This window comes from Aotus nancymaae, unplaced genomic scaffold, assembly GCF_030222135.1.
Source record: "Aotus nancymaae isolate 86718 unplaced genomic scaffold, 86718_ANA_hifiasm-v0.15.2.pri h1tg000044l, whole genome shotgun sequence".
Classification (NCBI taxonomy): Eukaryota; Metazoa; Chordata; class Mammalia; order Primates; family Aotidae; genus Aotus; species Aotus nancymaae.
The window spans coordinates 162,274-174,557 of NW_026988458.1; the positions used below are offsets into that span (position 1 = coordinate 162,274).

General features: G+C 42.6%; 1 protein-coding gene across 1 annotated transcript in view; it reads right to left on the reverse strand.

The window, feature by feature from the left end:
- Window positions 1-12,082, reverse strand: part of CDC16 (cell division cycle 16) — a 44,302-nt gene extending 32,220 nt beyond the window's left edge. Inside the window, exons 1-11 of the mRNA XM_064361816.1 lie at window positions 11,999-12,082; window positions 10,468-10,522; window positions 10,271-10,368; window positions 8,436-8,474; window positions 7,967-8,107; window positions 5,331-5,490; window positions 4,271-4,362; window positions 3,637-3,770; window positions 2,901-2,980; window positions 1,738-1,787; window positions 779-852 (exon numbers count right to left, since the gene is read on the reverse strand). Of these exons, the coding sequence (XP_064217886.1) occupies window positions 779-852; window positions 1,738-1,787; window positions 2,901-2,980; window positions 3,637-3,770; window positions 4,271-4,362; window positions 5,331-5,490; window positions 7,967-8,107; window positions 8,436-8,474; window positions 10,271-10,368; window positions 10,468-10,522; window positions 11,999-12,046 (971 nt within the window). The 5' untranslated portion in view covers window positions 12,047-12,082. The remainder of the gene's footprint in view (window positions 1-778; window positions 853-1,737; window positions 1,788-2,900; window positions 2,981-3,636; window positions 3,771-4,270; window positions 4,363-5,330; window positions 5,491-7,966; window positions 8,108-8,435; window positions 8,475-10,270; window positions 10,369-10,467; window positions 10,523-11,998) is intronic.
- Window positions 12,083-12,284: the final 202 nt, after the last annotated feature.

Genomic DNA, 12,284 nt, shown 5'->3' on the forward strand with positions numbered 1-12,284 from the left:
ACTCCGCCTTCCAGGTTCAAGAGATTCTCCTGTCTCATCCTCCCAAGTAGCTGGGATTACAGATGCCCACAACCACACCTGGCTAATTTTTTTGTATTTTTTAGTAGAGACAGAGTTTCACCATGTTGGCTAGGCTAGTCTCAAACTCTTGACCTCAGGGATCCACCTGCCTGGGCCTCCCAAAGTGCTGGGATTACAGGTGTGAGCCACTACACCCAGCCATTTATTCTCATTTATACATAAAATATGTAAGTTCCTTGAGAAGAGGGCCTACATCACTGATTTTTTTTTTCTCTCTCCCTGCGGCATCTTATAAAGAACAAACCTCCTGAAAAAAACATTTATTCAGCCAGACACGGTGGCTCATGCCTGTAATCCCAACACTTTGGGAGACCGAGGCAGGAGGACTGCGTGAGGCCAGGAGTTCAAGATCAGCCTAAGCAAGACAGATCTGTCTCTATCAAAAAAATTTTTTTAAATCTAGGCCTGCTGGCACCTGTAGTCCCAGCTACTTGGGAGGCTGAGGCGAGAGGATCGCTTGAGTTCAAGGTTGCAGTGAGCTATTATTGCACCAATGCACTCTAGTCTGAGCAACAGAGTGAGAATCTGTCAAGAAAAGAAAAGAGAAAGAGAGAGAGAAAAGAAAAAGGACGGAAGGAAGGAAGGAAACATTTATTCTTTCACATTGCTTTTAAAGTACTCACTCATTACTATCTGAAAGCTTATGAGCAAGACATCGATGGTTAACTACAGAGGGAGGAAGAAAATAAATTCATACCTGAGATATCTTCTGGCATGTTCATTTTTATGACCAACCATGAGATAGTAACATCCCACTGCAAACCAAGACACCTAAAAAGTTCAAAATTTACCGTAACCAAAGATGGGAATTAGAATCTCTATTTGGAATCTGTAACAAATTAGAGTAGACAGAGGGTATACGAGATGTTCCTTATCACATTTTCTAGTTCAAGTTAAACATTTCTCTAACACCGTCTATCTACTAAGGTCCAAGATGAGAAGAGAGCAGACACTCCATGGCTGTTTCTCAAGGAGGCTTCCATAAAAGACAAGGCCCCTGAGGAGTCCCTATTTCAAAAACCAGCCCATGAGTACTGACTCCCCTGCACTGCTCATCTCCCCCAGCTGGATCCGGGCTCTTCCTTGCTCTCTGACCCAGTTCTGAGTCAGTTAGCTGGTTTTCTCTTGCACTGGTTTCTCACTGGGCTAGAGTGCAAATTCTTGTCTTGTCTGAGTCTTATGCCCTGATTCCTGATTTTGTCTTTAACAATGCAGTCCCTGATTCCATTTTCCATCCCTGGTTCTCCATTCCAATCCATGACAGTTTGGAATCAGTACACAATTCAGTAACTTGTCTTACGTGTACAATGTGAAAAAGCCACCGATTATCAGCATTTCTTATGAAAGGGAGGCGTGACGGTCATGGTATTTTATATTGCTGTGTGCTAAGTATTTAAAAATAAGCATGTATAATCTCTATAATCAGACAAAAAAAGAGTTTTAAAGTTAGTGCTTTGGTATAATAAAAAAATACCTTCACGGGTTGAAAAGTTAATGCTGCTTTCTAAGTAAGTTAAACACTAGGAGATTCTGCTCCAACACTTCAAATAAAACGTCATTTACTTGAACTTAAGCTATTGTCTAAATATAAGTTAAGCATTTTCTTAAAGTTCACGTAAAAAAAAAAAAACTAAGACTAAAAGTTATATTACTTACAGGATTACTAGGATATAAATCCACCAGTTTATGAGAAAGATAGAAAAGTTCTGTTCAGGAAAAAACAGAAAAAGAGCAACTGTCCATATCACATGTAATTTAAAATATTACTTCATTACAACTCTTCACAATCATAGAATGCTGTTGTTACAGCAATGATTTCATATTTGTCTTTCCTTCTAGATACAAAATCAACTCTCTAACTGGAGAGTCAGATGAAGGACACACAGTGGGCAAGGTGGGACTAGACACCCCTACCAAAGTGCTTCCTGAATACGGCAGAGGACACAGCACAGCACCTCACCTCTCTCAGACGCTCACGCCTTTCACACCAAGGGGCCATTATGGACCATGATAACCACCCACAATCAATTTGGGTGAACAAACTTTCAAGTTTATCAGATCAGTGATACTATTTAATCTTGAGGAATGTGAAAGTCCTGGCATTCCAAGATTCAGTTAAGGCCATAATTAAGTTACAAATGAAAGAAAAAATTGTGGTTTGTTTGAAAGGAATACAAATAAATACAATTCCTACATGTAGACGTGGATTCAGTAGACCAGGCAGCTGGAGATGCTGCATTTCCAACCAGCTTCCACAAATGCGATGCTGCTGGTCCCTGGACCATACTCTGAGCAGCAGGGATTTGGAATGGAGTGTTCGAGGGCTTTTCCTTCCTGACAGAGCTCTCCATGCAGTTAAGAAAAACTTAAGGACAAATGCAGCCCCAAACACAGCTAAATGTCAAATGTAGAATACAGAAAACATGAGCAAGCAATCTGCTCCCCTCCAATTTCTAAATAGTTACTGGCTCTTACCATATCAGATTTCCAATGGAATTTATAAAAAAAAAAAAAAAAAAAAGAGCGAGAAAAAGGCAGAACTGACACCCAACAATTTAAAGCTAACAAACCTTGAAAGATATATTTGAGAAAAGATAGTAGGAAGCAGGATAAAGAACTAATTGTTCTGATGGGAAAACAAAACAGGCCGTTTGCTACTTTGGTAAACATTTCCTCCCCAGTTATCACTTCTATAGTAGGGTTCCATTATGCTGTTACCTGCAATCCCAACTATCCAGAATTTTGGAGACAAAATTTCAAGTTACAGAAAAAATTTGTTTCATGTCAAAGAATTACTTTAATTTAAAAAAAGTTCTTACCATTGGCTTTATTCAGCTCTACAAGTGTCCCTATATGTACAGGTAAACAACTTGCATGGAAAGGATCTTTCTCCATCACTCTGAAAGTTAAAGCGAGACATTACTATCCCCAAAACAGTAGATGACAGCACTCATGATGATCAGCTATGTGGAGACAGTCATCACAGCATCACATACGATGCTGCAGGTTATAACACTTTTTCACTTTCTTCCCTCCATTATCTTCAGTCTGATTCAGTTAAGGCCATAATTAAGTTACAAATGAAAGAATAAATTCTGGTTTATTTGAAGGGAATACAAATAAACATTATCACATACATTTACTTTAAGTCAACAGAATTGTTATAAATAAAGTAAGTAGTCCGATTATTTAAAAGAATCAAAACCAATAGGAAATACTATGAGGTTGGTACAAAAATAACGGCAGTTGTACAACAATCATTCTGTAACATTTTACAAAATTGCCAGTGCTAAGCAGGACCTCTGGCCGGTAGCCACTAGATACCAGCAGCAACCTTCATTTGCACCAACCTAATAAAGATTACATGTATTTGCCAATTAAATTTTTTGTAAGTCAAGGATTTTAAACCCAAAAGAGCTACAAAAAATAGTATATGTAATTTAGCTAAGTTTAAATCATGTACCCTGGAAACCGGTGTGTGTGGGGGATGGCTTAGCTACTAAGCGTGGCACACTGATCCCATGTTCCTACGTAAAAATGGATGGATATACTTACACAGAAGTAAGCTTGTAGCACATTTTAAAATCACAGTTATAATAATGTCTCTCAGCTAAAGACACTACCACATCCAGATTCTCTTGCAAGCCATCTACAGACTCAGGGATGACCGTTTCACTAGGCTTATTATACTGAAACACAGAGAAATTTAAACATGAACACAATGAACAAAAACAAAATTAAAGGCGGATTCAATTTGTGTTTGGCCCAAGTGGTTAAAACACTGACAAGAAAAAATGTGAGCCTCTGAAAACTTTAAATTTTAGGTTGTATAAGTACTCCTCTCAGTAAGTGTAATTCTCTTCTCAATTTTATCACAGAATTCCATAGTGGGACGTATTTCCCAAAGTAAACATTTAGGAACCATAATAAAAAGATCTTCATTTTCATGCAACACTATTCCATTTACTTGATAATTCAATCTTTTAGTATAAGGAGTCGTTCTGAGAAGATAGGTATTTTTGGAAGCTTTTTTTGGGAATCATATGTATTTTAAATGCTCTATTCTCAAAAATGTGCTAAATTTATGAAAATTTTGTTTTCGAAAATTTAATACAAGACTAGATGCCAAATTTAATGGAAAAATAGGATATTTACATAAAGCAAATGCTAATTCTTTGGTTTTACTTACTTTTTTTAATTTGTTCTCAAATAGAAAACGCAGCAATTCCTGTTCTTCATTACAGAGCTTGCTAAGAGGTAGCGATTCAAGAAGTTCTTTTTCTTAAAAATGGTGAGGAAAAAAAAAGAATTATCCTCATAATATTTATAGAGGGAAAAAGCCAACAATTAAAAATATTATTCTATAGTTCTTGGTCTAAGTAAACCAAATTCAGAACATAAGCTCAAAATGTGCTACAGAAGCTGACATAGTGGTTCCGGGCCTGGAGATGGTGGTTGGAAGCTGCTCTTCCAGGGCTGAGGCCAGAAGGTCCCCAGGTGGCTCTTGTCACCAGCCTCCACACTTCTGACACCGTGTGGAGCTTGCTCTGCTGGGAAGAGGGGAGCCTGTGCACTGCCGGTACTAAGCGGGACCTCTGGCCGGTAGCCACTAAATACCAGCAGCAACCTCTCAACCTCCCTCCCTGCCCCTAAGCAGTGACAGTCTCCAGACATTGCCAGATGTTCCCTGGGGCGGGGGCAAAATTACCCTCATTGAGAACCACTGCAATAGGCTAAAATATGTTAGAACCCCATTAACTCAACCACTCTATCTTCTGTTTCTCTTGTTTACCACCTCACATCACTGCCAACATACTTGGACTGCGATTTTCAGTGCCTGTGATACATCAGGATCATGTGGGAGCTTTAAATCATCTGATGATAGGGCCTCACCCGGAGACTCCGACTGAACTGCTCTGGCGTTGGGAACTGGACATGGATGTTTCTAAATCTTCCCAAGGATTTAAAAAGCAACATGGCTGGGAATCACTGAATGAGATACTGAAATCCTGGCTTATACTATCTCAATCACTTCTCAAAAAGATGGCCTCTTCATATCACAATCCCTAGATTCAGACAGCACAAGGCACTGTACAACACTGCATTCTACAACATGCTCTACATTTGAAGACATTAAGAAAGTGAGTCGGTCTATTAAAACCCGTGCATGGCCTGCTGTTAAGATTTCAGAGCAAAAAATCCAAACAATATTAATTTTGCTAAACATAAAAACACCCAAGTTTTCAAACCTTCTTGTGCTGTCAACATGTGGTGTGAAGTTAAAAGATCAAATGCTTCAAAACAGTAGACATCGAGCTTCAAAGCTTCTTTGTAGCTGTAGGTAGCCAGGGTTCGGTTATCCAGAGCATCATAGATTTTCCCACGGAGAAGACAGATAGAACTCTTTATCTGTTGGAACAATGATGAGTCACATGTTCCGTCAGTACTTTTAAACTTAACTTTTTTTTTCCTTAGAGGCCGAGTCACTCTGCCTCCCAGGCGAGAGTGCAGTGGCGCAATCACAGCTCACTGCAGCCTTGAACTCTTATGGTCTCAAGTGACCCTCCTGCCTCAGCCTCCTGAGTAGCCAGAATTACAGGTACACAACACCACAAAGAGCTAATTTTTTAAACATATTGTAGAGACAACCTTGCTACGTTGCCCAGGCTGGTCTCAAACTCCTGGCCTCAAGTGATCCTCCCACTTCAGCCTCCCAAAGTGCTGAGATTACAGGCATGAGCCACCATGCCTGGTCCTTAAACTTAACTTTTGATACAGAATTGTATGAGAATGCTGACAAGTTTTTATTGCATTTAAAAGGATTTAGTTCATCACAACTGTCAAGGCATAAATTAATAAAAACACACACACAAAAAGCACAGCAAAGCTTCTTCAATCCATCTTCCCTGGGCTCTAAACACTCTGTTCCAACATACCTTTATAACAAAAGTACATGTCATGGATATTGCCTTCATTATCTGTTTTATCCAAAATAGTGCAATGATTTGCAGACAGCAAACAGTGAGTGTGTGTGTGTGTGTGTGTGTGTGTGTGTATATATATAAAATAAAACTCTAGGATTGACAGTGTGATAGACAACCACCCGTCAAAAGGATCTTAATGAGCAGAAACTGGCAGCAAGGCAGCTCAGTGGTCACTGCAGTCAGCACAATGGCCCGCTGGGGCAGGATGGACCTAAGTTCAAACCCTAGCTCTGCGACTTACTCATAACCTTGGACCAGTGATTTAACCTCTCTTGGCCTCCATTTCCTTTCCTCATCTGTAAAAAGGTAAAAACACTATCTAACTTACAGAACTCTGTGAGGACTAGAGATACTACTATCTCTGTGGTGCCAGCACACAGTAAGGTGTTCAACAGTCATCTCGCGACTACCATAAACAAGACGTGGAAATCTGACATACATTCCGGACTCTGGACCTCAAACACATAACTGAATTTAAAGATGATCTAGCAACGGGCAGCTAAAATCATTAAGAATATGAAGAAGATTTATAAAGTAAAATTTTGGAAAAAGTAATGAATTATGAGAGAGTCTTTGATCTAAGCAATATCCTATGAGTTGTTTTTTTAAAAAGTAACTTCACAAAATAAATAATGCATTACAAATAAATTACACATTTTGTAGCAGATAAGTTGATGGATAAGAGGTCGCAAAAATAATGACAGTACCAAACACTCTCATAAATGCATTTCTTCGCAGAAGAATGTGCTTCTTAGCACATAAATTAATGAGTGGCCAGAAAAAAAGCAACATACACATAAAATGTGTAATTTTTTTTATGCTTAAAAATATATCTAAGGTGAAAAGTAGAGTAATAAAGTTCTACCAAACATATAAAGAATTACTGGGCTGGGGTGGCGGCTCATGCCTGTAATCCCAACACTGGGAAACTAAAGTGTAGGATCACTTGAGCCCAGGAGTTTGAGACCAGCCTGGGCAACACAGTGACACCCTGTCTCTACAAAACATTTTTTAAAAATGTAGCCGACTGTGGTGGCATGTGCTTATAGCCCCAGCTATTTGGGAGGCTGAGGTGGGAGAATCACTAGAGCTTGGGAGGTTGAGGCTGCAGTCAGCTGTGACTGTGCCACTATACTTCAGCCTAGGCAAAGAGCAAAGAGCCTGTGTCTCAACTAAAAAAAAAAAAAAAGTGGGAAGATAGAGAAACTAGTGGGTCAGGTAAGGGGTACAGACCCTTTCTGAATAATAAAATCATCCTAAAATTGACCATGGTGAGGTCTGCAAAGCTCTGTGAATATACTAAAAGACATCAAACCATACACTTTAAATGAGTGAACTGCATGGCATATGAATTATATCTCAGTAAGTTTTTTTTTTAAAGAGTAACAATCCAGAATAATAATCTGTAAATATTACTTATTATTACACAATTTCTGCCAGCAAGAAAAGTGGAATTTCATGGAGATAAGAAGTATAAAAACTGAAATATACAAAATTACACAGCAATGTACTTCAAAGCAAACAGGAACACAGAACCATTTCCTGGAAAGAAACATCTAAGCTAATCAGCTTCCTGGTGTAGGTCCAAAACTGCTGAAACACAGAAAGGAGGAGAAAAATGATTCCACTTTTAGGGAGTAGCTTAAGGCATCAAATATGAGAAGGAAGATTTTAAGCCAGCCTATTTTAGATGCAGGCATCTGAGGATAGAATTACAGCTTCCAATTGATGGCTAAGAAATGTCTCTGAATCTTTTTTGGTTTTGGTGGGCAAATTAAAGAAAATGGCAACCACATTGTTTCAATAGGGCAATACTCAAGTTAAAGAAGATAATGCATTTCTGCTATGTAAAGAGGGTAATTCTCACTGCCGTTACTGAGGTGTGCAACAGTACTACTTACGGAAGACTGTGACATCTCCCAGTCACTGGAGGGATCTTTGAGCCCACTTTCATCCTTCAAGTATTTTTCAAATAATCTTTTGTTGATTGGCTCTTCCATATCAAGAATATCAAGGGCCTGCTGGTGCTCCTTTGCAGCATACTATGTGGAAAACAGAAATGCTACCCATCACCCATGATTTCTAACACTAAACATATGATCTAATCTTTTAAAGGATAATATGTATGATATCCATTACTTAAACGTAAAATGTTTAAAGTAGAATTTTCTCCATGCATGTCAACTTTTAGTAAATGAAGAATTAGTATTTTACAGCAAACAATACTAAGGAAAAGAACACTTCCTCATGAAACACTTTACTAACCTGCCAACCTCCATCACTAAAAACCTCACACATATATAAGGGATGCCTAACACTCACATCATCAAACTTTCAACCAAATAAAAATGAAATTGTGAGCATACTTACATGGCACCTAGCTGCAAGGTAACGACATGCTTCATACAACTAGGAAAGAAATTAATTTGTTTAAAAAGTGGTCAAAATAATATGTATCTTCACTTTCAAAGAAAGCCATAAGCATGAAATAGAGCTATTTTCATTTCTCCTTTTACTCTTACAGTTAAAAAAAAAAATTCCAGTCTTGTTAAACCATATTTATCACGAACCCAGTGTTTACTAGGCACCAAGGTTTCAAAAAGGAGTAAGGCCTTGCCCCAGGAGGTTACAGTAGGGGAGACGTGACCTAAGCCCAATGGGTAAGCATGATGAAAGGGGGCATAGAAGGTGGCAGCCAGGTGAAGAAGGAAACATCTGCAGGAGAGCAACTAAGTGAGGACTTGGTCAGGCAGCAGAGTGGAGCGCTGGGCCGCACTCCAAGCTCTGAGTGTGAATAACTGCAGTGCCAAGGAGCTCGGAGCAGCTCCACGTGACTGGGGCACGTGTTCCGGGTATCGATGGCGGTGGATTAGACACAGACTGGAGAGAAATCATGGAGGGCCTCACAGACCTACTGCTGCATCTGACTTTATCCTGCAGGTAACGGGAAGTCACTGATAGACTTTGTGGGAATATAATCCATGTTTTATGAAGACTACTCACCCCTGTAACAGTTCATAAGATGAACTGGACACAGGGACGGTAAGAAAAGACAAACTGTTACTAGAGAAAAGAAACAAGAAGAGAAGCCGTAACAGGACAGACAAAAAATTAAAGGCCTGATATGCATGAGTGGAGAGGAAAAGGAGTATCTATGATTTCAGAGCCGTTTAGAATTCAGAGACTAGATGAAAGATGGGGGGAAAAGAAGGTACAGATTAGGTGTAAGACATTTTCCCTTCACATTTAGTAAGACAAGTTGGGCCTACTGTGATGGCTCACACCTATAATCCCAGCACTTTGGGAGACCAAGGCAGGAGGATCACTTGAGACCAGGAGTTCAAGATTAGCCTGGGCAACATAGTGAGACCCCGTCTCTACCAAAAAAATTTAAAAATTAGATGGGTGTGGTGGCATGTACCTGTAGTCCCAGCTACTAAGAAGGCTGAGGAAGAAGGATCTCTTGAACCCAGGAGTCTGAGGCTACAGTGAGCCATGATCATCCCACTGCACCCCAGCCTGGGTAACACAGTGAAACACCCCTCCCCGCCAAAAAAAAAATTGCATCCATTTAAATAATTTCAACATAAATGGGATATACACGTAAGACACTAACTTTTTTTTTTTTCTGAGACGGAGTTTCGCTCCTTACACAGGCTAGAGTGCAATGGCGCGATCTCGGCTCACTGCAATCTCCACCTCCTGGGTTCAAGCAATTCTCCTGCCTCAGCCTCCCGAGTAGCTGGGACTACAGGCGTGCGCCACCATGCCCAGCTAATTTTTGTATTTTTAGTAGAGACGGGGTTTCACCATGTTGACCAGGATGGTCTCAATCTCTTGACCTCGTGATCCACCCGCCTCGGCCTCCCAAAGCTCTGGGATTACAGGCGTGAGCCACTGAACTTTTTTTCTGAGACAGAGTTTTGCTCTGTCACCCAGGCTCCCAGGTTCAGGCAATTCTCCTGCCTCAGCCTCCCGAGTAGCTGGAATTAAAGGCGCCAGCCATCACGCCTGGCTAATTTTTGTATTTTTAGTAGAAACAGGGTTTCACCATCTTGGCCAGGCTGGTCTTGAACTCCTGACCTCGTGATCTACCCGCCTCGGCCTCCCAAAGCACTGGGATTAGAGACATGAGCCACTGTTCTCGGCACTAACGACATTTTTTTAAAGCTCTGAAGAGCTTTGAAGTTCATACAATTACTTACCTTGTCCAGTTTTCGTGACCGAAGCGCATGAGCGGCTCTGTGATACTGCGCTGTCAGGTAAAGACACTGAGCCAACCAGTAGATGTCCTGGGGTTCCTCTGGAGGGAAAAGTTCACGTAAGTGGTCCGGGGTACAAGGTGAAATAGAAAACATTTTTTAAGAGTAATCAGAAAAAAAATTAGCATTTTGTCACTTACCGTGAGACAGTGAAGCTACTTTATCTGCCCAAAATAGAGCACTTTGATACTGTTGCTGCATACCAAAAAAAAAAAAAGTTCCCTGTTATTTCAATAGTCTTAAACAGATTTCTAATATTATTATAATTCTAAATAATAAATCTACATCTGAAGACAACTTTTTACATCTCTAATATCTCACGTAGTGAATTTTAGTTCAATGGCACAATACAAATATTACTGTAATACCTTTGTATATGCAACTCACGAAGGTAATTTTTTAAAAAACTCATACACTATAAAAATGTATCGTGAAACATACAAATGAAATGCAACTGGAACAGCAAAGGCTAGTCATTAGCAATTCTTGTGCTGATAATTATGTAACACTTTCAATGAGCTGGTAATGAATCCCAACGTGAAATTTAGTAGACAGAACACTATACTCAAATACCTCATGTAATACAGTTGCAGTTTTAATAACACTCAAATTTAAAAACATACACACATATACATTAACTAAGCTTCACTGAACATGGGGCAGAACTCAGCTCCTCTAACAAAAACTCACCTCCTCCAAGTCTAACAAAAATGAAGGCGCCGACAGTGAGAGCCACCCACAGCGACCCACGGCCCGCTTTAGTCCCTGTTCTGCTCCTTGGTCCTCAGTCTTCCACAGTTTCTGCCCCAGTTCCCCCGGATGCACCCCAGGACCCCCTCTGCCAGCCCAAGGCAGAAGGAATGCCAACGGGCCGGCTACAAATGTGCTCAGTACCGGCGTCTCTGAGGCTGGAAACCAGGCCCGCCGCACTCTTCACTACGTCTCCGTGCGGAAGGAAAAGCGATCAGAAAACACGGAGTCGCAGTGACTCACGGTGAACAAAGACGCAGCCCTGCAGCGGACCGCGAACACCTGGCCACGTCATTCAGCACCCAGTTCCGAAAACTCTGCAATACACATGGCGTTTCTGCGCCTTGGTTTCCAAGTTACTGAAAGAGCAAGCGTTTCGGCAAAAAACAAACGGCATCACGAATAAAACGGCCGCTGCTGATTCTGGAAGCCGCTTCTCTCCTTAAACGCTGTCCGCCATTCACTCGAAGGCAGCGCGGGGAACACAGACGCGGTTAACCAGAGTTTTTCAAAGACCGATCTGAGACCACGGGCTTGTTCGCATCTCTATCCACTTAATTCAGCCCCACAGAAATCGCAACCAAACCTCTCAAAAACGTTTCATGAGCCAGCCCAGTTCCAAGGCCACGCCGCGGCTCTCCTCGGAAGCCGTCCTTCACCTCGCCCTGAGGAGCCGGCGCGGCCCGGGCCGCCCGCCGCGCCCGGCGCAGCGCGACGCTGGGACCCGAGGGCGGCCTACGGCGCCCGGCCGCAGGCACCGCTCCCCTCGGGTGAGGCGCAGACACGCCGGCCCCCGACGGAGGCCCGGGGCCAGCCCAGCCCTTCCCCACCCAGAGCCCGGCCGCGGTCACTCCCGCCCCGCGCCGCGCGGAAATGGACGCAGCGCGGCCTGGGCCCCGCGCCCGGGGTCGGGGCGCCCACCTGGTCGAGGTACTGCCGGACGCGCTTCCGCAGCCGCTCCAGATTCATGGCCGCGCGGCCCGGCCTCACGCCGCGCTCCACAGCCTGGCGCGCGCCTCCCGCTTCGCGCCCCGCCCCGCGCCCGCCGCCCGCCGCCCGCCGCCCGCCGCCCGCCGCCCGCCGCCGGCCGCCGCTGCCCCGGACCCGAAGGCCGCAGACCCGCACCCCGACGCAGAGCGCCGCCCAGGCTCTTCCGCTCCAGACAGGCCCCGCCCCGGAAGTCGCCCGCAAACGGGTCCCCTCTAAC